Raw genomic sequence first — 22,993 nt, forward strand, 5'->3', positions numbered from 1 at the left:
TAAGTAACCTCACTCACACACCCACACAGACTTTGGTCATGATGAACAGACGGGGAGTTCACATTCATTTTACTTTGTTGCAAATGAGAGAGTGTATTTTTTATGTTGGTTGTGTGACTGATATTTATGCTTGGACATGTGATGCACTTAGGCAAGTGCTTTGACTTGATTGAATTTGATTTTCTTAAATTTTATTTTTGGCTCAATCTTAAGCTTTTATTATTTTGAGAATTTTGTGGTTTTGTTTTTGGTTTATTATTCTTTTGGCATTTTTTTACATAGGTACTTTTTTACATTTTTTGTTCATGAATATATGTCTAGGAGTCATATTAGTAAGGTCATTTTAAGTCCCAGTGGGACTCTGAGTCGTAGGCTCATGTGCGTGGTAAATTCACTTACTAAGTCTAAGACTTAGTTGGCCAGCACCATTGCCCCCAATAGTCAATCATCCACTCTCCCACATCTCTCACTCTGTGTGCCCTAGCAGAATACAAGTTACTACCTTTACTCGTGTTTTAGATCACTTCGTTACTTAGAAATCACATAGACATCATCCTCTAAGCGATTCTCGGTCACGATAAGTTCTCTTTTCTCCTCTTCCCTTTTTTCCTAGGGTTTGGTTCTCATCCATTTGAATTTAGTTTCGGGTTTACATGGGCATTTAGTGTTTCGGTTTGAATCTCTTGGTTTGGAGCTGTGAGTTGTCTTGCATGATGATTGGGTTCTGAGTTTCTTTTAAACTTTATGTATTAAGGATGGATTTTGGTGGGTAACGATATTATGCCTTTCCAATTTGATGGGTTGCCCACCAGGTGCTTGACCTTTTGTCTCTACTAAAAGTTTTAGGCATTTTGTCAAGTCTTTTTCATGCATTCATGCACATATCTCATCCTAATCATATTGCATTATAGAGTTGAGATCATTGGCCATTTTGGCCATGTCAAATAAAGGAGGATCATATTGCCTTTTACACGGCGTACATAGGTTTCATCTCTATTTCTTCTAATTATGACAGTATCACTGACTATTCACAGATGAAATTCAAGGACTGTGCCAAAAGGAAGTTCACAAATGTTCCAACACCCGAAAATTCTTCAAGTGAGGAAGAGCCTCCAATGGAGAAAGGGCTTCCTGCTACCACTCCTGCACCTCCACGGTTTGGTGCTGCATATGAGCGTTTCACTTCACCAAAAGCTTAAGTTGCATATAAAATTGTACACCCAAGAAGTGCATAATTTTCCTAGGTCGTGAACCCAAAAAACAAACCAGCAAGTCAACGACAAAAGCCGATGAAAATGCTATATAGTACTCAGCTACTAATGGAAGATACAGCTTGCAAACATAACCATAGAAGGTGGATACTGAATCTGGCATTAAACTATAATTATATTCTGCAATTAAAATAAAAAACTCCAAAGCATACTTTCCCTAGCATATCCTTGGGGGAATATAAGAAACATCGAACACTATCTAGCTTAGTTTGATTTTAGGCTGTCAACCTCCGATCTTAGCAACCTTTCTGTGCTCAATTTGGGCTGTTAATGGGCATTGCATCTCGGTCCAACTTATTGGAACCATCGTTGCACCTACAGGGAAACATCAAAAGTTGGGGGCATCATGCACAGATATTATAGGCTAAAGCACATGCTAGCTGAAAAAAAAAAAAACGGTTGCAAACAGGTATGCAATAATCATTGATGCCATGAATGTTTATACTTTCATCTAAAGAATCACACAATACATAAAAACAAAATTGTTCAACCAGGCTTGGTTCTCTACTACATCCAAACAGAAGCAAGTTGGTCAGTAGCTAGGATTATCAAAGTTTATATTCAAGTACAATTGTAGCTATTTCAGCTGGAAAGAGAACGAAGTATTTTATATAAATCATTGACGTTGCTGATAGAAGCAAAAACTGATTAAGATTGCCACAAAGAGACTCGTTGAAGGAGCAAAGGAAGGCTAGATGCCTACTAATAAACAAAATCCATGTGAACTCAAGCCGACAAATATGTCCAAAACATGTAAGTTTGAACAGACTCTCCCAAATACACTACAATTGCAAGATAATGCATTAAGGGCAAGTTGGGACAGGAGAGAAACAAATAATATATGATTCAATTGACCAGCCTAACAACAAATAGGTCCTGAGATCTATTAATGACTTGAAGCAACGGTTTAATCATATACATTTGGTTGTATTCGGTCCACAACCCAAAACTATGTAGGGGTATTAGAACTTACACTATGTCATACTTTGGGGTGAGCACCAACTTATTCAGAGTTGGATTCCCCTAAATCCGACTCCGACTTGTTTGGGCGGGGGGGAGTCAGTGGAGTCGGATTTGAGCTTTCAGGTTTTGATTTCTTTTTTTTAGATTTATATTTAGCTCATTTAAAAAAGAATTTTTTCGGGGCTTTCAAATATCAATTTTTTGAAAAAATTAAAAACTAAAACTAAATCATTTACTACTAATTTACTTCTATACTAATATCTAACTTATTTTCATACTAAACATATACTATAGTGTCTAATTACATGTTATCATACTAAAGTATTACATATTATTTTTAGTGTCTAATTACATGTTATTATACTATAGTATTACATGCTATTATATTATACTAGTGTAACTTATTTATAATTTATTTCTATACTAGTCTTATTTATAGTGTCTAATTACATGTTATTATACTTTAGTAAATTGGTATTATGTGTTATTAGCATATTATACTAGTGTCTAATTTATTTCTATACAAGACTTATACTATAGTGTTTAATTACATCTTATTATACTAATGTCTAACTTATTTCTAACTCAATTATATACTAGACTTTCTAGTGTCTAATTACATGTTATTATACTTTAGTAATTTAGTATTATGTATTATTAACTTATTATACTAGGCTTATTTAAATAATAGTGTCTAACTTATTTCTATATTGATTATGTATAGTAGTAAAACTATAATGTTTAGAAATACTAAACTATCATTAGTCTATTTATATTATAGTATAAGTATATTATTTTATAATAATTAGCTCATACTAGTATATTATTGAATTCAACTATACAAGTTCTAGTTATATAACTATATAATTATACTAATATATATGATAAATATATAGATAAATACATATTTTTATAACATATATACAATATTGGAGTTAGAGTCGGAGGGCAAAGTCAGAGTCGGATCAGGTTGGAGTTGGAGTCGGTCTAGCGACACCTCCAACTCCAACTTAAAAATTAAAAAAGAAATCCACTCTGACTCTATTTTGTTAGAGTCAGAGTGGAGCTGGAGTGGAGTCAGATTTTTGGATTTTTGCTCAACCCTAGTCATACTCATTATGCTTGCCATCGAACAGCTTACACATTATCTACACCCTGTTCACACAGATAAAAAGGCAGCAGAAAAAGGAAAAGGGAAAAAAAAAAAAAGGTAACCAGTGATAGTAACACATTCGGCAAAGCATGAGCAAAGCTAACGGTGTATTAGATGCTATACCACTATCCCAATTTGGTCACTGTCTATTTTCGCACACAATTCGTGCAATGCATGGCTATGGTGATGATTTCAAGACACAGTGGGTAATATTGCAGGTAAATTCATTGAAACAATAAATACAATGCAAGCAATAGCTGCTGGTTGAAAGGTCAACCAATATGCCCAGGGGAGTACCTAACTGAGTAAAGCTAATGTAGGGGCTAGGCTTGTACTACAGACCAGTGTTGGCGAAAGCATTAGGCACGCTTAAGCGCATATGCTGTCTAGAGTCTAGGCGCAAAGCACACCTGATTGAAGTAGCGCACTTCTTTAAAGTTGATGAAAATTCATATGATAAAAAGTGTTCAAAGAAGCAAGGTGGTAGTATGTTGAGCGTATTAAATCAATTTGTTAGATTATTAAGCAACATAAAAATCAAGTTCAACTAATTACATAAGATTTTTACAATTCTGTCATGCTTTACTAAATATACACACAATGATACTAAATATTCACAATAAATTAAAGTACATGGTTCAATAAAATACTAAAAAGGCCATGACCAAAAGCTCAAGCGTTGTGGGTATTGACTTCTAACATAAGCAATCAAATATCATTCCATCTAGAAAACCAACTTGAGCTATTATATCAGGTTCAAAGCATTTTTTAGAAGATCTTTATTAATGAGAGCAATGGCATAAACCAAGTCCAAAGCATATATTATTAATAGCAGTGTTCAAAGTATATACATCACATACGACAACATGTGGAGCAATGGTATGTAAACAATCCTTAATATCAACCAAATACTTGAGAATATTTGTTTTTATCATTTTCCGGATCTTGAACTGATATATATATATATATATATATATATATATATATATTTAAGTTCAAAAGCACGGTTTTGTAAATGTGCTTCACTTTTGGTAAGAGAAGTGCTTCAGCCTTGGAACTAAACACTTGAAGTGTGTTTTTACCAACACCGTTAAAAATTGATGACCAAATACAGTTGTTTTTTACACCAATGGCCACCAACGCACCATTTTTTCTAATTTTCAGTTGGCACCTTAAATTTATGTGCTAATTGTTCCCTAGTTCCACAATTTCTAAGAGTATCCCAAGTCAGCAAATGCAAAGTTACATCAAAGGAATGCACATGGGAATGTAAACTTTAAAAAGAAACAAAGTGTGAAAGAGGCAAAGATTTTAAATGATAGAATAAGAGATGAAGAGTAATAGATGGAAAGCCAAATAAAATAAATAAAATAGAGTTAGGTGAACAGTAGACTCTAACATTCTCTCTATCTGTACCTAGGGGTGTCAAATCGTGTTAACGGGTTGTGTTCGTGTCGTGTCAAAGCATATATATTATATTATATAGCTCAACCCTAACCCGATCCGTTAAGCTTATCGTGTCAAAATCTCATATCCTAACACGACCCATTAACATAACGGGTCGTGTCGTGTCAACCCGTTTTGACCTATTAGTGAATATTATGAAATATAACACGATACAATTCGACTAATTTCAAAATGTTTATGTAAATGAGTTGAATATGTCCGAAATTAACTAGTTTGACCTTATTAAATTTAGCATAATTTTATATAAATTTTAAAATCACAGTATTTATAAAAATTATAAAGCTAACTACAAGTCTAAAATTACAATTCAAACAATAAAAATATCGAAATTGAAATTCTAACAATTTTACTTTTAAGTATAAGGGTATAATTGTAATTTTAACTTTCTTAACGTGTTATAACGGGTTGACCGGTTATCAACCCGTTAAGCAATCGTATCTTAATGGGTCAACCCGTTTTGACCCAAACCCGTTATGACTAAATCCTAACCCGCTATTATCATGTCGTGTTCGTGTTGGATTAACGGGTCGTGTAACATATCGCCACCCCTATCTGTACTAGATAGAAATTGAAGTCCACCTGCAAGACGTGTTTTAAAAAATGGGCTCAATGGGTTTGCTGTATGCTAATTGGAGATGAAACAGTGTGAATTTAGATTTCTTAGAACAGCCATCCAAAGCTTTGAGTTCTCTTCACTGTTTCACCCCCAAGCCAATTTCTTTCTTCTTACCTGATACAGCACACCTTGATTCAGGCAAGGAGAAGTCAACTTTATTTTCTTTTTCACTTTGTTTTGTTTATTTGAAGAGACAGGCGTATTTCTGTAAACTTAGATTGGTTTAAGGTGTGTTAAAAAGGGGCCTGTGATCTTGAAGTAGAAACAGACTTTTTACTTGCAGTAAATTGGTTTCATCAACTGCAGAAACCTCCTTGAAGCTATATAGTGCATGTTTGGGATTGTGGTGGGAAATCTAGCTTTAACTTAGTAATTAGTTCTACTATTAAAAAATTATTTATTGTTTGGTAACTATATATTTAAAACACTTTCAAACATGTTACGTTTGTTTGGAAATAGATTAAAAAAGTGTATTCTGATGTAGAAATTATGATTATTTGAATTTTTAAAGATTATGACCATAGCCTTAAAAGTTTGAAAGTTGTAATTACTTGAAAATTATATGGGTATTTTCGTCCATTAACAGTCTTTTTAAAATTCGAATTACGTTCCGTATTATCTGGAAAAGTACGTTTGAGGAAAAGCATCAAAATTGGACGACAAAATGATGTTTTTCCTCAAACATACTTTTTAACTTATTTGAGATAAAAAGTGTTTTAATATGTAACACCCAAACAACCTAATTTTTCCATTAAAGAGCTTTTAAGACTATTTAAGCACTTTTTAAGACTCCTACTGCAACATCAAACAGGCCCATAGATATTTGGGAGGATATCCTTATACTTATATTGGCAACCAATGGCTCACTGGGAGGCTAATGGAGTAGCTGATGGACTTGCAAACCTTGGTGCAGCTGGTCACAACTTATCTTTCTCCTCAACTTGTCATCTAACTCATAATCTGTATGGTATTTTGATGGTTGGCAAAGCAGGTTTACCATATTTTAGATGGGGTTAATTTTCTATGTCATCCATCTGTTAATACTTTAGCTGTCTGATAGAATGAGGTTTTAAAGCTTTGTTTGGGATTTTTTTTTGTAACCCTGGGCTTTTTTTGTAATATGGTATTCCTCTGCCATACGTAAAGGCATGTCAATAAAATTGGGATACTGTCCTCTTCCTTTAAAAAAAAGATCGGGGCCTTTTCATCAAGTCTAATGGATAGAACATGACAGGGGGCTGACTACCATTGTGTCACAAGACTGTCCGCCATGCTCAAGTTCCTTCCTCCTTTTTAGTAAATTTATAAACAAATCCAGTGACTCTTGAGTGCATGACCTTGCCCTTCATCCCATTGTTAAGAACAGATAATGTTCTAATGAGCGCAGGTAATATTATTTGGGCTAGATCTTATCGAGTTCAATTTATAAGAAAACTAATATAAAACAAGAACAATATAATGCACTTGAATGTGAAAGGAGTGGAAAAACACACTATAATGGAAAAAGATGCATGAAAACTCTGATCAAAATATGGAAAAGCATATAACTGTACCATGAAATTGAAAATTCTACTCGTTTATAGTGCAAATAAAATCAAATTATTGTAAAATTCCAATAAATTCAAACAAACAAAAATTCTTAGTTGATTAAATTTTCATAAGAAAACATTAAAAAAAGCTTCTTACCTGCTGTACTCTCCGCAGACACAACACCCAATTCATTCTTTGCGGTTGATAGATAATAGGCCCGTGCATCTCCAAGGGATAGCTTATAAAAAAACTATCTTAAGGAGAACTCCCTTTTTCAAAATATCAATTTAAAAAGTCAATGGGAATTAAAAAATATACCGATGCAGGACTAACAAAAAAGACAGATTTCTAAGTTGCTACCAAGTACCAACTTCATTCAATTTTGCTCTTAGAAACTACATTGATGACTTAGAAGTTTCCCCCAAACAATGAACTAATAAGAATCTATCCATCATTGCCTAGAAAGAAAAATTGATAAGACTCACATTTAACAAAGTTCTCATGACTTTTCTTTTTATGGGTAAATTTAAATTTGATTGAATCAAAGTAAATAGGCATAGCACAAGTAAATAGGAAGTATACAACTGAGAACACCTAGTTACAAGTTAGGAGCTAGAAAATGATAAAAAATAAAAATAAAAAATAAAAAGGTCATGAAAGCTTGGCTCCATTGAAAATACTAGCAGAAGCCCAAAGAAATAAAGTGTGGAAAAGAAACTTCTAAGCTCATCCAGAGAGCGCTACCCATAAAGGAAGCATTCTCCATACATACAGCAATTTGGGGATTGCCCTAAAGGTCTTTCCAGCAAGCAAACAAGTCGACCACCCTCCTAGGCATCACCATTATAAGTCTGGTCCTGTTAAAGATCTCAGCCCATAACACCCTTGCCACCTCACAGTTAAGCAATAGATGATCCACAGATTCACCACTCTTCTGGCACATGTAGCACCAATCCATCACAATAAGTCCACACTTTCTCAAGTTGTCCATAATCAATATTTCCCAAGAGATGCAGTTCAACAAAGAAAGCAATTTTGGGAGACACCTTACTCAAATACACTTCCAGGGAAACAGAGTAGGGTTCTGACATGACAAAGCCTTATACAAAGATTGCCTAATGAACTTCCTATCCCCAATAACCATTCCAAGCATCCTGTCCTCCTCAATACTACCAGTGCTTGAGGTATACAAGAAGCTGAAAAAAGTCAGCAATACCTCCAATTTCCCAATCCTGGGCAGTTCTAAGAAAACATTCCATTGTGAACATCCACTATAGCTGTCCAAAAGATCCAACACCAAAGCCTCCTGATCAAGAACAATCCAGAAAAGGGAAGGAAACACAACCTTGAGGGCTGAATTACCGCACCAAGTATCACACCAAAATCTGACCTTGGATCCCTCTCCAACCGCAATTCTAATGCAACGAGCAAAAACCTCCCATCCATATTTAATATTCTTCCACAAACCAACACCATGTGCGCCCCTCACTTCATTGGACTTAGCAATAGCCCTCCACAAAGACCTCCCTTCCTGATGGTATTGCCATAACCATTACCCAAGAATTGCCTTATTAAAGATCCCCTGATTTTGAACCCCAACCCTCCACTTGAAACCGGGGAGTAGACCTTGTTCCAACTAACCAAGTGGAACCTAGCCTCCTCTCCAATTCCTCCCCACAAGAAAGCTCAAAAATCTTCTCAATCTGATTAGCCACACCTGCAGGGAAGGGATACAAAGACAGAAAATATGTGGGAAGATTAGAAAGAGTGCTCTTGATTAATGTGATTCATCCCCCTTTTGACAAGTACATCCTTTTCCAACCTCTCAACCTCCTCTCAGTCTTTGCCTTGAAAGTAGCCCCAAGACGAAGACCCATGTATTTCATAGGCAACGAGGCTGCCTTGCACAACCCAAAATACTTGCCAAGCCTCTAATGTTTCTTACTTCACCCACCCGCACCATCTTAGACTTCCCTAAATTCACCTTTAGGCCAGAGACTACTTCAAAACAGCAAGAGAACCCTCATTGACTAAATATAGCCAGGGTCCAAATCACAAAAAAGTAATGTGTCATATGCAAAAAGAAGATGGGAGACATTGATAAAACCGTTGTTAGTGCTTCTCACCGAGAAGCCTGAGAGAGAACCCCTCTCAATAGAAGCCTCCAACATCTGACTAAGCGTATCCATAGTAATCGCAAAGAGAAAGGGGGACAAAGGATTCCCTTGTCTCACTATGCGAGAGCTGTTGAAGAAACCAAGAGTGCCATTTACAAAAATGGAGAAAAGCAGATAGTGCTTATACAATGCTTGATCCACCTACACCATCTCTCCACAAAACCACACCTCCCAAGCAAGTAAAATAGGAAAGTTCAATTCACATGGTCATAAGCCTTTTCCATGTCCAGCTTGCATTAAATGCGGGGCACTCTAGTTTTGATTCTACTCTCCAAACAGTATAGAATTTTAAAATTCACACAAATTGCTTCTAGGTAAACTAAGCTTTGCTTTCAATGGTCCAAGCCAATTTCACTTCGCCTTCCTAGTCTAACTTTGCGCCTGCTAAGGTTTATTCCGCTATATTTTGCCACCAAGATAGATGAAATATGCCCTTAAACCTTTGACATGAATGCATTCCATCCTTGTATTTTCTTCTACTTCAAATCACCTAGTGACAAAGACATACTTTTTTTATCAAATGGCACAAACCGAAGAAAGGCCAAAAGAAAAAGAGGGCAGAAGGTTAAATTCATTTGGACAATTTTTTTGTATGATGCGAATCTTGAACTGTGCAAACACGACATTTCTTTTACCCAGTTAAATCCTTGACTTGTGTAATGCGCCTCCATCATACAGATAAGGTAAATCATTGGCTTTTCACCAATCAATTTTAAAAATGCACAAGTACATGTTTTTTCTAATCCACTAAATCTTTTTCTCATCCTTCTTGTCAAGTCAACCATGCCAGGACCCAATAGTTTACCCATGATCAGTATAAGGTCCAGTCTTTTTTGAAAAATAAAGTAGTTTAACTAATTGAAGAAGGAGAATATCTTAAAAATTTCAGTCTCAAATTCAAAAGATTTTTTTTTTTTTATAAAAGCCATTGAATGAATGATTTACCCCACCAAATCTCCACCCACACTCCCCTCTGCCTCACCAAAACAATGCATGTAAGGGTATTGGTGATGTTTCTTTTGCAAAATGCCCCAAATGAATATATTATTATAATTTTGTATAAGTGCTCCAAATAAATATTATAAATTAGATAAAACATTGAAATCGCTCATGGTATCAGAGGCCAACCAAGCATTAAGGATACCACAATAGCTTTGACAATGTCACCAGGCCGAAAGGACAAGTGCATATCCACTTTGTCAATCTCAGTCGCTCTTACATCTTGTTGCCTGCAAAGATAAAGAAAGAATGGGTGCAACAATAATCAAAGCTTGGTCTAAATGTCTATTGCATAGATCAATCAAGTACAACTTCCATATAGATTAGATTATACAGCGAAGCACAATAATATCAATGAAAATATTTGCTCTTGTATATGTCCCGTGTACTTGGGCTATGCATATTCCTTAACAATAAAAATTTTAGCCTCCAAAAATTGTTTGCACCCAAGAGGATTCAAACCTTAAACGTGGAGGGAGCATACCACCAAGACCAAGACCCTTACCACTTGAGCCTTGTCAATCGTGCTTAATTGTATTAGAGGTGCTGGTTCGTATTATTACAATTGCTGATTTGCTTTATTTATGGCCTTAATTAGCTATAGAAGGCAAGGTAAACAGAACTTGCTAAAATTGGATCCAATCTAGACAGTTGCATAGCAGGAAAACTGCTTAAATGGGACTGCTATGCAAACTGCCAACTCCATGTAGATAGGAACCATTGACCTAGCTGTAATTAAGGTAAAAGAGGCTTCTAGAACCCAAAGAGAGTATACTGGGCCTCCAATTAACATAGGAAATCCCTGAACAGCCAAGAATCTGCAGGCAATTAGGATGGCTGTCAGCTAATTCCTTTTTTTTTTTTTTTTAAATTATAAGTAAGAAGAAATATTATTAAATCATGAAAGTAGGCAAGACCCGAGTACACAGGGGGTATACAAAAGAGCCTAGATACAAGCTAAGAACTGCGAAAAACAGCGTAGAGATCATTGAAAGAAGTTCCATTCAGTACAATAGAAAAAGCCCAAACTAGCGAGGTATGATAAAAAAAAAAAAAAAAAGTCCCTAAACCCTTCCGGTGACTGCTCCTTCTCCTCAAAACAACGACTATTCCTTTCATTTCAAGTGCACCACATCAGGCAAAGAGGCACCATCTTCCAAATAGCCGCTATCTACCCCTTACCTAGGATTCTTCTCTAGCATGTTAATAACTATATCACCCTTCTAGGCATTGCCCATGCCACACCGAGCCTTGTGAAGATGTCATCCGATAAAACCTTAACTATTTCGCAATGAAGAAGTAGGTGATCCATTGACTCGCTGTCATGTTTGCACATGAAACACTAGTCTGTTAAGTAAAGGCTGTGCCTTCTCAGCTTATCGATAGTCAGAATTTTCACGTGGGACGCTAGCCAAACCAAAAGAAGCCACTTTTAGGGGAGCCTCTAGTCCTCTATATGCACTTCCAAGGGAATGCATTGGGAGAGTGTGCCGATAATACCTTGTAAAAGGAACAGACTGAGAAGCTCGTGTACACTGAAGATGACCAAGGCAAACGATCCTCTCCATCAGCATGGAGATTCAGCGCATGTAATGCTCTGTAAAAATCAGCAATATCTCCTAATTCCCAATCATGTGCCACTCTAGTGAATCTCACTGACCATTGGGTGGAGTTGGAGGAGAGGGCCATATTATCAGCAACTGCAACGTCCTTATCGAATGCGACCTGAAAAGAGACGGAAAAGTAACCCTCAAAGCAACCTTGCCACACCAAGTGTCGTGCCAAAATCTGACTTGTGTGTCCCTACCTGCCACAAACCCACGCCATAGGTCCCTCTTACTTCATTCGAACACCAACCTTCCTGCATGCTCCCATATTTAACGTCGATAATTTCCCTCCAAAGGGAATCTCTTTAGCTATTATACCACCATAAACATTTTCCTAGGAGGGCCTTGTCAAAAGTTCTCAAGTTGCGAACCCCAATACACCAGTAGACAAAGGTGTGCATACCTTTTCCCACTTGATCAAATGGAATTTTTTCACGTCCTCAAGACTGCCCCATAGGAAATCACAAAAGGTCTTCTCCAGTCTATGCGCCACACCTACAGACAAGGGGAATAAAGAGAGAATATATGTGGGTAGATTGGAGAGTGTGCTCTTAATAAGAGTGATTCTGCCACCTTTGGATAGGTGAAGTCTCTTCCAACCCGCTAGTTTGCACTCAATCTTCTCGACAATCTCATCCCACATTACCTTGGATTTATGAAGGAGTCCCAGAGGGAGATCAAGGTACTTCATAGGCAAGGATGACACCTTGCAGCCCAAAAAATCAGCCAAGTCACTTAAGTTATCAACCGCGCCAACTTGCACAATTTCAGATTTTGAAAGATTCACCTTGAGACCAAAGACGGCTTCAAAACAAAGCAAGAGGGCTCTCAGGGAGCGAATATGATCAAGATCTGGCTCACAAAAAATTAGCATGTCATCAGCAAAGAGTAGATGAGAGATTACCAAGAGTGGAGCCACCTACTGAGAAGCCCACGATGAAACCCCCATCCGCCATTCCATTCAACATTTTACTCAGCACATCCATTACTAAGATAAAAAGGAGAGGGCATAAAGGGTCCCCTTGCCTCAAACCCTGAGAGCTATTAAAGAAGCCTTCAGGAGTGCCATTAACCAAAACAAAGAATCTAACTGTAGTGATACAATGCTTCATCCATTGGCACCACCTTTCCCCAAAGTCGTACCTGCCAAGTATGTACATCAAGAAATCCCAATTTACATGATCAAAATCTTTCTCCATATCCAACTTGCATAAGATACCTAGAATGCTAGCTTTGACTCTACTTTCCAAACATTCATTAGCAATGAGGACCAAGTCAAGAATTTGCCTTTCTTTTACGAAGGCATTTTGGGACTTCGAGATGATCTTCCCCATTACTGAGCTCATCCGCTGGGCTAGCACTTTGGAGATGATTTTATAAACCCCACTCACCAAACTTATGGGGCGAAAATCTTGCAATTCCACTGACCTTGTCCTTTTTGGAATAAGGGCGATAAATGAAGCATTGAGGCTTTTCTCAAATTTCAAGAAAGAGTGAAATTCAAGAAACACCTTTATGATATCCTCCTTGACAATGTCCTAGCTAGCCTGAAAGAAAGCCATTATGAGACCATTTGGGTTTGGGGCCTTGTCTTTTTCCATCCCCTTTAGCACTTTAAACACCTCCTTGTCTTCAAATGGACTGTCCAACCAAACTGCACTTGGTGGATCAATAGAATAAAAAATCAGCCCAACGACCTTGGGCCACCAAGGGTGTTGCTCTTTGAGGAGCAGGTCATAAAAGTGTACAATGTGATCCTTTATGGCTACCATTTCTGATAGAATCCTCCCTTCGGAATGAAGAACCTCAATGGCATTGGTTCTTTGATGATAATTAGGTACATGATGGAAAACTTTTGTGCTCTTCTCCCCTTCCTTCAACCAAAGGGCACGAGCTTTTTGTCTCCAAGATATCTCCTCCATAAGAGTATTTTTTCCAATTCAGCTACTACAACCATTTTCCTTTCCTTTTCATCAGCCAATAGGGCCATAGTCACCTCTTTATCCTCAAATTGTTGTAGTTCCTGAAAAAAGTTATACCCTTGGTCATTTAGGTTCCCAAAGACTTCAATGTTCCATATCCTCAAGTCATTTTTCAAGGCTTTGAGTTTCCCGGCTAAGACGAAACTGGGAGTGCCCGAGATCTGATTGGAGAACCACCACGATATAATTTTATCCATGAACCCATCCACCTTCAACCATATATTCTCAAATTTGAAATATCTCCGCCCCTCATGAAGACCCCCACAGTCCAGCAAGAGTGGGAAGTGGTCTGAGCAAAGCCTGGGGAGGCATTTCTGGTATAGGGTGGGAAAGTGTGCCTCCTAGGAAGGAGAAACAATGAATCTCTCCAGCCTAGACCATGCCCTCTCATTTGACCAAGTGTAGTCACCCCCCACTAGCGGTAGGTCTATCAAGTCCAGCTCAAACAATAAAGCTGAAAAGCCAGCCACCCCGAGTTAGAAACCCTCGAGCTTGCACTCAAAAACCAAGTGATGTTGAAATTGCCTCCAATGCACCAAGGACCTTGCCACCAGCTACACCAACCAGTAATCTCATCCCAAAGAAGCTTCCTGCTGTTGTCATTGTTAAGTCCATAAACACCTACAAAACCCCGAAACCATCATCCAAATTAATGAAAGAACATGCAACCACAAACTCACCAATAAACTCCTCTACCAAATCAACAACTCTCTTGTCCCACATCGCTATAATGCCCCTTGATGCACCCTTTGAAGCAAGGCTAGTCCATCACACATACGAACAATTCCATAAACTTCTTATAATTTTCCTGTCAACGTACTTCAATTTAGTCTCCTGCAAACAAATAATGTCTGCCTTCCAATCCCGGATTAAGTTCTTCACTCTAAGGCGTTTGTTCGAGTTATTCAAACCCCGAACATTCCATGAAAGGATCTTGGGCTTCATGGATCACCTAGATTCACCCTGTCAATAATCCTCCCCCTGCTAGCGCTTTCTTCCCTTGATTCATAATTTATGGAACAAGATAGCCTCTTAAGCTCCCTTTCTCTTTTATTGGCAGATCTATTTAAGTGGGGTTGTCCTGCTACAATGGCTGTGAATAATGCTGTAAGTTGATCCTCAAAACCAACACAGGAGATCCATGCGCAATGCCAAATCTCTTCAACCTTCTTCAATACCCAATCTGACTATGGATCATACCGCAGAAAAGCTACAGGCAGAGAACAAATAGGACTGGGATCAACCTCAATGTCCCCCAATTCAGCAAAAGGCACAATGTCTCCATACGCTTTGCAAGCCAAGTAAGAATCAGACCCAATTGAAGGCTTACCATCAAAGAAAGCCTCCTTTTCAGAAACAATTTCCTCTTCTTCCTCAAATGTGCAAAGGACCCTGGAAGGGATCTCAGAAATTGCCATTGAGAGAGGACCCTTGGCAGAGTGTTTTGTGCCCATGATTGTTGCCGCCGTTGGAAAAAGATCCGGGGTCCTAGGGTGTTGGTGACGCTGGAGACCAGTGGGGGCTTTGAATGGGGGTTGACCAGCATGGGCTTCAACCATAGGGATCATGGAAGCTTCCTCCCGAGCCGAGAAGTGGTCCAAGTTGCAACCCAAGGGTGCGACTAGGAAGGACAACCCACTCTGTGTCGACATCGAGCCTTCAATGGCCTGAGAACAAACGACGGCATCATTCAGATCCAGCCCTATCAACGTCATAGCCACCGTGCCCTTTAGGTGAGCACTATTTGTGCCGAAAGGGTCGATGGGGGCCAGCGACATTATCTGTGGTGCCAGTGGGTTTATGGCACTCGAGCCTGAGGAGGAGGCTCAGGCCCAAGAGGGATCCTTTGCCCACCAGACAGGGTTGATGGGCCTAGTGGGCTTCCCGTTCATGGGCCTAGCCCTGGAAGGAAGGTCAAGTCCCTTCCTATGCAGGCCCGGTCCAGCGGCCTCTTCAAACTTCTCAACCTCTTCAGAATGAACAACCCCACTTCCTTAGCCAATTACCACACTTATGCCCAATCAACTTTCCTCATTAGAGCAAAAATTTCTTTTGAAAGACCTAACAGATGGCCTCTGACCTCCCACAGCACCCCTTTTACGTCGCCCAACATAGTACTTGCGGCAGAGGCTCCCCTACCACCCATGTCAGTCGTAGGTTTGCTAAAGAGGTTTCCTATGCTACCCCGCCTTTCTCCCTTTGCCTGGGTTCTGTCAGCCACCGTATTAGGAACACTTCTTGCCGACAAACTCAGTGCCGATGCATATGATGCCCCATTGAAGGGTGGAAAACTCTATTCCTCCAAGTCCCCAGCTGTCTCCCTTCTTGAACGGTGGCCAGCAACTTGCCCAGGTGGTAAGCAAAATCCTCTCAACCAGTGCCCTTCAAGCCTTCAGGAACCATTACCGATTCCTTCTTCTTTTCGTACCCGAGTTCTGTCAAGTGCAAGAAGCACCACCTAGCGTTTACGTGCCTTTGAATAGCAAAGACTCCATTTCCCATCCTCTTTTGCTTAAAGAAAGTATCACGTTGACGAGAGGCTAACCCTTCCTCCACCATCTGTACCACCCATGTAGCCAAAGCCCTGCTTATTACGATGGACGTGACCAATCTTCTGCTACATTTAGTGATTCAAATACTACTACCCCCCTCCAATGAGAAAGCAAAAGATTTTGCTTCCACCTTGAACTGCCTAACATACTCCATAGATGAAAACAAAATTGACTAAACAGATACCAAAAAATGAAATCACCTTGGAAACAGGTGACTCAACTCTGACAAGAAGCACCGGAGGTGAGGTTACGGGTGTGCATGAAAAAGTTGTGCGGAGAGAAAACTTACTTAGTTGGTCAGAGCCATGGAATCAAGGAGACTATCTTAGTTAGTTAGTTGTTGACGGAAAATCAATCTAAGTATTCCCTAAGTCTGATGCCTTCTCTGCCATTTTACCCTAATATTCTAATAAATAAATAAAGTCAATGAGAATCATAGGAGACTAACCTCCAAGTCCTCTGACCTTTTTGCAGCCACTTTCCTCATATTTTCATCACCAATTCAAGGTAGCAGCCATGAAAATTCTTCCCAGAATCTGCCACAGCCATAGGTAAGCAGGAACTTTCAAGTTTCAACACTCTTCTTCATAAAAAATTCAGAAAACAGCCACCAGCTGCCCTTTTATGCAGCTGTGCAGATTAGGAGCTTCAATTTTGAAGATCCTAAATTACAGTCCTCTTCTCTCCCTGGTGACACTGCTTCATAAGCAATTCAGACTATTCTACACTACAATGTTGAATGAATCATCCCTAATTTTTGTTTTCTTTTTTTATTTTTATTTTTTGCAGCAGTGAAGTCATTGCACTCACCTTGTGTTTTCCACCATTTTAACATCTTTTTCTTTTTTCTTTTTTTAATCGTTAAACAAAATTTTGTTGAAAATAAGAGTAGGCAAGAGACCAAGTACACAGGACGTATACAAGAGAATCACCTATGCATGATAATCTAAAGGCTTTGTTTTAAGTGCAACCTATAATTTTAATTGAAGGCAAGTGTCAGTAGGTATCCTCTCTAGAATTTCCAAATAACCTGTCTATTATAGGTCTAAATTGTTTCATACTACAAAAGTACGTAACACTCCTAACCTACGGGAGCAGCCACCTTGTATTGTATGTTAGGATTTGAGTGTGCCTAGTTTATCAAGTGATGGCCATATCTTAGACTGATAAAAAATAAATAAATAAAAAAATTTGTGCCTGCCACGGAAAGGGAACCAGGATCTTTTATTAGTAAACCTTACCCACGGGATGTAGGTTTGTGTTGGCCACTTAAGAGGTTAAAGAAAAAATGTTTGTGATATGTGTGAATATTATTTGAAAAGGAAACTTGCTTTAACCTATTTACTGTGTGATGGATCTATTTACTAAGTATTTGGTTCACTTTGCTTTTATATTTTAAATGTCATGAGTGAGGTTGAGGATGAGAATGCAAGCTAGAACTAGCAAAGGAGACCATGTCCTAGTCAATAAGTGTCCATCAAATAGTTTAGACTTTTATTTACGTTGGAACAAAGTGACATTGAGGATCTTTCCCAAAGATTCAGCTTTTGTATTCTTCTAAAAGTATCAGTAAGTTTTAATAAAATTTTCAGTTTACTTGGAGGTATTTGTGGACCTCTTATAGCCTGGCTCAATGTAATGTTATGAAAGTGAGATTTCTGACCCTATGGGAAGGGGTGCTACAATCAAGCTATAAGCTTCCATGCAAGTACACATACCTGATCATGAGAAATCAATAGCTTGCAAAAGTATGTGTGAACAAAATGAAGCATATAGATAAACACATTGTCCCTTAAAAGAAATAGGCGTTACATAAAAATCATAACCAGATAACTGATGAGGTAGAATCAGCAGTGGAAAGAAGAGAAATGGAAATGGACATGATTGTTTTCCCCAATACAAACCACAACAGAATTAAAACTACTCTTTAATTTAAAATCATTCATGCAATCTAGCACCTCTGAAAATGAAATTCCCAGTTAAACGCTTTGAGCCACATGTAGTTAGCCTCCGTTCCATTGGAATACCACCCAATTGAAAGAGATTCATTATGTAACACCCAAGGAAAGGCATTTTTCAAGCGCTAAAATCTCAAGTTTAGAATAAGGATAGGCTCCATTTGGTCCCCAGAAAGAACAAGGAGAATGGAAATTCAACTTACAAATCTTTATGTGTCTGAACTCATGACTCTAACCCTTAACAATAATGGCAAAAATCCAATTCTGGCTTTATGTTACCAAATATTTAATGAGTATAAAATAGTTTCATAAGGTTATCAAAACTTTATGTTATTATATTACTTATCAAAAAAAAAAGAAAAATATTCAAGATTATAACATTAAGAAGTTGGGTAGGGGCCCTCCTGAGCAGGAGGTTAAAAGGCTCCCTAGAGACCCCAATTTGGGCAAGAAAGGCATTGAAAGGAGACCCTACAGGTGGGTTGCTCCTGGCTGATCTGGTCCTTGTGAACAAGGCAGCGCAGTGAAGGTGACAAATTTGCTAGCGGAGATGTCTTTTACCTCGGGAATTAGTCGAGAACCAGAGCCTTATCTAGGGCAGTGAAAGTTCTCAGATACCTCGTCATCAAAAAAAGAAGTTGGGTAGGGTCAGCACCCCACTGTCACTCCACTGTAGAGGCTGAGGCAGCCTTCACACTTCCCATCGAGATAGAAAGGTAGAAATTAACTAATTACAAAAACCCAACAATAAAATTTTTAATACCATTCAGATCCACTCAGCAGATGCAGAATTCTTAAGACCAGAGACGATATTATCATCATGCAAGTAACGCCAATAAGTTATAAAGTTTAGTGAACCAATAGCAACTGATTCTATGAAACCCAGTTTTTATTTTATATGTATAAACCCAGTTGTTCAAGTAAGCCTATAGAATAAAAAGGCATGGAAGGAGCTAGCAATTTTTAAAAATTTACAAATGTAATTTAACTTTATTTCAGAAACAACAAGCCTAATATGCACTTAGATGAATCCTACTCTTCCCTCACTAAATAAATGTTTTACATATATAATTATGTTTAAAACATGATACACACCTAATTATGCCACTGAATTTTTCTCGAACAGACTTGGGACCAACACACATGATATCAGCTGAAGCCATCTTAGCCATCACTTTCGTAACCTACCATAATCAGGAAAACAATATGAGATTCGCACACACGTACGCGCACGCATGCTAGTGAACATAGTTCAGATAAACAAAGCAAGTTATTAATTATTAAACTTGATAGCAACAAGAAAGCACCTGACAAATAATGAAGCAGAGAGCTAGAAACATATATTCAGTGGCCACAATTTAAAGCATGTAGCCAAATTTGAAATACTTTTAAGGAAAGAAAAAAAAAGGCTTTAAGAGGATAATGAATATGACCAAAGAGTGAAACTTTGTCTTTATCTCTTACCTGAAAACTTAATAACATGATTCATTCTCTGATTATAAGACAACCAGAAGTTAATTTTTTTTTTTTTTTTTTTTTTTTACAGGTAAACCCCTAGGGGCTGGCTCAAGCAGTAAGGGCCTTGGTCAAGGAGGTATGCTCCCTTAAGGTCTAAAGTTCGAGCCCTTGGGTGCAAACAATTTTTAGGGGCTATCAAACTGGGGGTATTTCCCCTTGAATTACCGAATGTGCACTTGTAGGAAAGTCCTTATCAAGAGCTTGTGCATCCCCGGTATTAGTCGAGACTTTGTTCCAAGACACACAGCGCCAATCAAAATAAAAATTTATCAGTAATAATAGTCTTTATTAACAAGTGTGAAAGGGGGACAACCAGAAGATGAGTGGCATAACATATCGAGGGAGGCCCCAAATATGTCTATAAATAGATATGCATACAGATGTTATATTCTTGGAAGAACCTTTCAGCTCTTATACATATTATTAACATATGTGGATAATAATTGAAAATAATTTATCCACACATAATATTTTCAATTATTTTCAATTATTGTTTAATATTTCTTATAACATAAGTTCTCAAAAAGGAAATGCTTCACCTTACGACACGCCTATTCTTGAGTACTTTTGGACTTGCTTTCTCGTGAGCGGCAATAGATTTCTAACAATTCCTTTGTTCTTAACACCCCTTAATCGATGAATTAGTCATTTAACAGTCTTTGATGATTTCAATTCATAAACCATTAAGGATATATATCAACCAAATACTGGTATAATGATTGGCTTTCAGATACCAACATTACAATGGAAGGGTCTGCAAACAGGCCACTTACTCTGGCAATAACAATGGATCCCGGTTCTGGAACGGCACCATGGGCCTTGTGATCAGTTATTTCCACAGTGGGTCTCTGTAAATAATAAGGAACCAAGTCAACAACAAGAACCCAATAGAACAAGTGCGTATGAGATAAACTTCCACTGAGTTAAATTAGCAATTGAAGAGAAATATTAACTGTTTTCGTACATCCATGTGGGTTCTTTTTCCTCATGAATATTTTCTAAGCTCAAAACTCTGATTAATTGTTAAGACCACAGAGTTTGCACCAGCATAGAGACTCGGGGGGGCCAGCCCTTATCAGTTGGCATATGCTACCAGTCAGATTGTCACTTATTTAAAAACTCGAATCCTAGCTATAAAATATATAGTATTTATTACACAAATCGATCATTTAAAGAAAAATGAATGAGCAAAGAAGGTGGTACTTGTCACTAGTTAATAACACGGGCCACTATTGCAGATACGTTAGAATCTAAAAAGGTATGTTAGTTCAGTAATTAAATAATAATAATTAAATCCTACAATTGTGTTATGGGTACCACGACCGGCAAGACAATACATAAACCGAACAGAGGAAAGAGAGAGAGAGAGAGAGAGAGAGAGAGAGAGAGAGAGAGAGAGGGGGGGAGGAGGAGGAGGGGGGGGGGGGGGGGGGGGGCGCAAGAAAAGCTTTGTTTCGAATAACTGATTATGTTTCTCTGGCAAATGAAACACTTAAGTCAGTCCAGTCCAAAACATTCCCTAGGCTTTTGTTTTACAAATCATAAATTTCAATTACAATACAACTTTTGAATATGATAATTCACCTATTATTTCTTATTTTCATGTATACAGAGTCTTAAACTTCAAACTTACGCATCAATTCAGAAATTCAATTCCAAATCCGAGTATCTCCAAAATGTCCAACCAGTCGCTCAACTGATACAAATAATGAATACAAATTCTATGCCTAGTCGATTAAGGAAAAATAGCAATATGATATAAGTTTTCCAGCATTTCCAAAGATAATTCACGACTCTAAGCAGATTTTCCCACTGAACAGCCAAGTTGATACTTTTTTTAGCGTAGATAACAAAAACAGTACAAGTATAGAAATTTGTTGATGCAAGAGAAAAAGTACCTGGTCGGGGGAGTCGGGGGAAGGGGATAAGGCACGGCGGAAGCCGGTGAGTGAAGCGTAGACCAAGTTGTTGTGGGGCGCCAAGTAGGCACCTCTCCCTGCTCTCACATCGGATGCCTTCCCCAGCACTTCCCCAGGTGTCACCACCTCTCGCTCTCCCTCTTCTTTCATTCTCTCACTCTCTCTCTCTCTCTCTCTCTCTAAACAGGTTACAGCAGAAGCAGCAGCAGCAATAGAGGGTTCATTACTAACTAGACTTCTCTGTTCCAGATGCAATGGAGAAAGAGCAGTTAGAGCGGCGGGGAACCGGACGCTATGTCCTCTTGTTTGAAAAAAAAAAACCCCAACCAATAAAAAAATAGATATTGAGATTTTTCGTTTTAGGGTTCGGTTAAACAGTATTGTGCAACTTTCACCGTTTTAATCAAATAAAAAAGAAATTAAAAAAGAGAACTGCTATACAAAAACCGCGCACACCCCCACACCAAATTTTACTTGCCAACGTGACTTTTTTAAAATAATAAATAGAACTTAAACCCATTGTTTCTAAAGCAAACCCACCGTACGCTTTTTCTCTCTAAACTCATCGTTTTACTTATGATTTGATAGAAAGCAAACCCATCGTTTTTATTTTCAGAAAATCAGAAGAAGCTTATCAGAACTTTAGCTCTTCAAATGTTGGTTTTGATTTAGTTCACTTTCTTCGGCTAAGTATTGTGGATTATTGGATTTGGTTCTTTTTTCTTTTCGGTTTCCTTGTTTGATGTCTGAAAGTGAATAACGGGAAGTAAATGAAGGAAAGCAAATGTTGCACTGGGTCTCAATCTTTGTATGTTTGTCTAGAGATAGGGCTACTTCATGAAGTGGGAAGTAAATGGAGTAAACGATAACACAAACTTCACAGAGAGATTCTGCAGGATTTTGAGGGATGGTGTTGAGGGAGGATTTTTCTCAGATCTTGAGGGATGTCGACGGCATACAGGGATTTGACAGAGGGATTTTCTTTAGGGCACGCAAAGAACCCAATTTCTACAAATTCTAACAAATGTTTCGATCATCCCAATTTCTACAAACTTCTCACCGTGTTCTCTCCCCTATTTTACAAACACAACAGCTCTCTCTCTCTCTCATCTGCACATTCTCAATGATATAAAAAAATTATAGTTTATTTTGCTCTCTTCAAAACAAGAAAAATGGTGGATGTGTTAAAGAGGACTTTTTTCGCAGATGGAGGGAGAGAAGGAGGGAGGGGGGAGGGTAGAGAGGGAAGTGGATTTGGAGGGAGAGCAAAGAAGTCAGGAG

At 38.2% G+C, this 22,993-nt stretch overlaps 1 protein-coding gene across 1 annotated transcript; it reads right to left on the reverse strand.

Annotated features, from left to right (window-relative positions):
* Positions 1-1,183: 1,183 nt before the first annotated feature.
* LOC122316717 (exosome complex component CSL4) lies at positions 1,184-22,046 on the reverse strand. Its single transcript, XM_043133457.1, has 6 exons — positions 21,692-22,046; positions 20,567-20,641; positions 19,371-19,459; positions 10,322-10,406; positions 7,157-7,238; positions 1,184-1,586 (listed from the first exon to the last, which is right to left on the reverse strand). Exons 1-6 carry the CDS (start codon positions 21,860-21,862, stop codon positions 1,495-1,497), a joined length of 594 nt encoding a protein of 197 aa, XP_042989391.1. The 5' UTR covers positions 21,863-22,046; the 3' UTR covers positions 1,184-1,494.
* Positions 22,047-22,993: the final 947 nt, after the last annotated feature.

Source organism: Carya illinoinensis, chromosome 7 (assembly GCF_018687715.1).
Source record: "Carya illinoinensis cultivar Pawnee chromosome 7, C.illinoinensisPawnee_v1, whole genome shotgun sequence".
Lineage (NCBI taxonomy): Eukaryota > Viridiplantae > Streptophyta > Magnoliopsida > Fagales > Juglandaceae > Carya > Carya illinoinensis.

Bases quoted from the DNA above. Each gene is read 5' to 3' on its own strand.
- LOC122316717 (XM_043133457.1), bottom strand. From the start codon at position 21,862: ATGAAAGAAGAGGGAGAGCGAGAGGTGGTGACACCTGGGGAAGTGCTG. The intron at 19,460-20,566 runs GTAAGTGGCCTG...TGATTATGGTAG, and splicing joins GATCCATTGTTATTGCCAGA to GTTACGAAAGTGATGGCTAA. The intron at 1,587-7,156 runs GTAAGAAGCTTT...GTTTCCCTGTAG, and splicing joins GTCTGCGGAGAGTACAGCAG to GTGCAACGATGGTTCCAATA.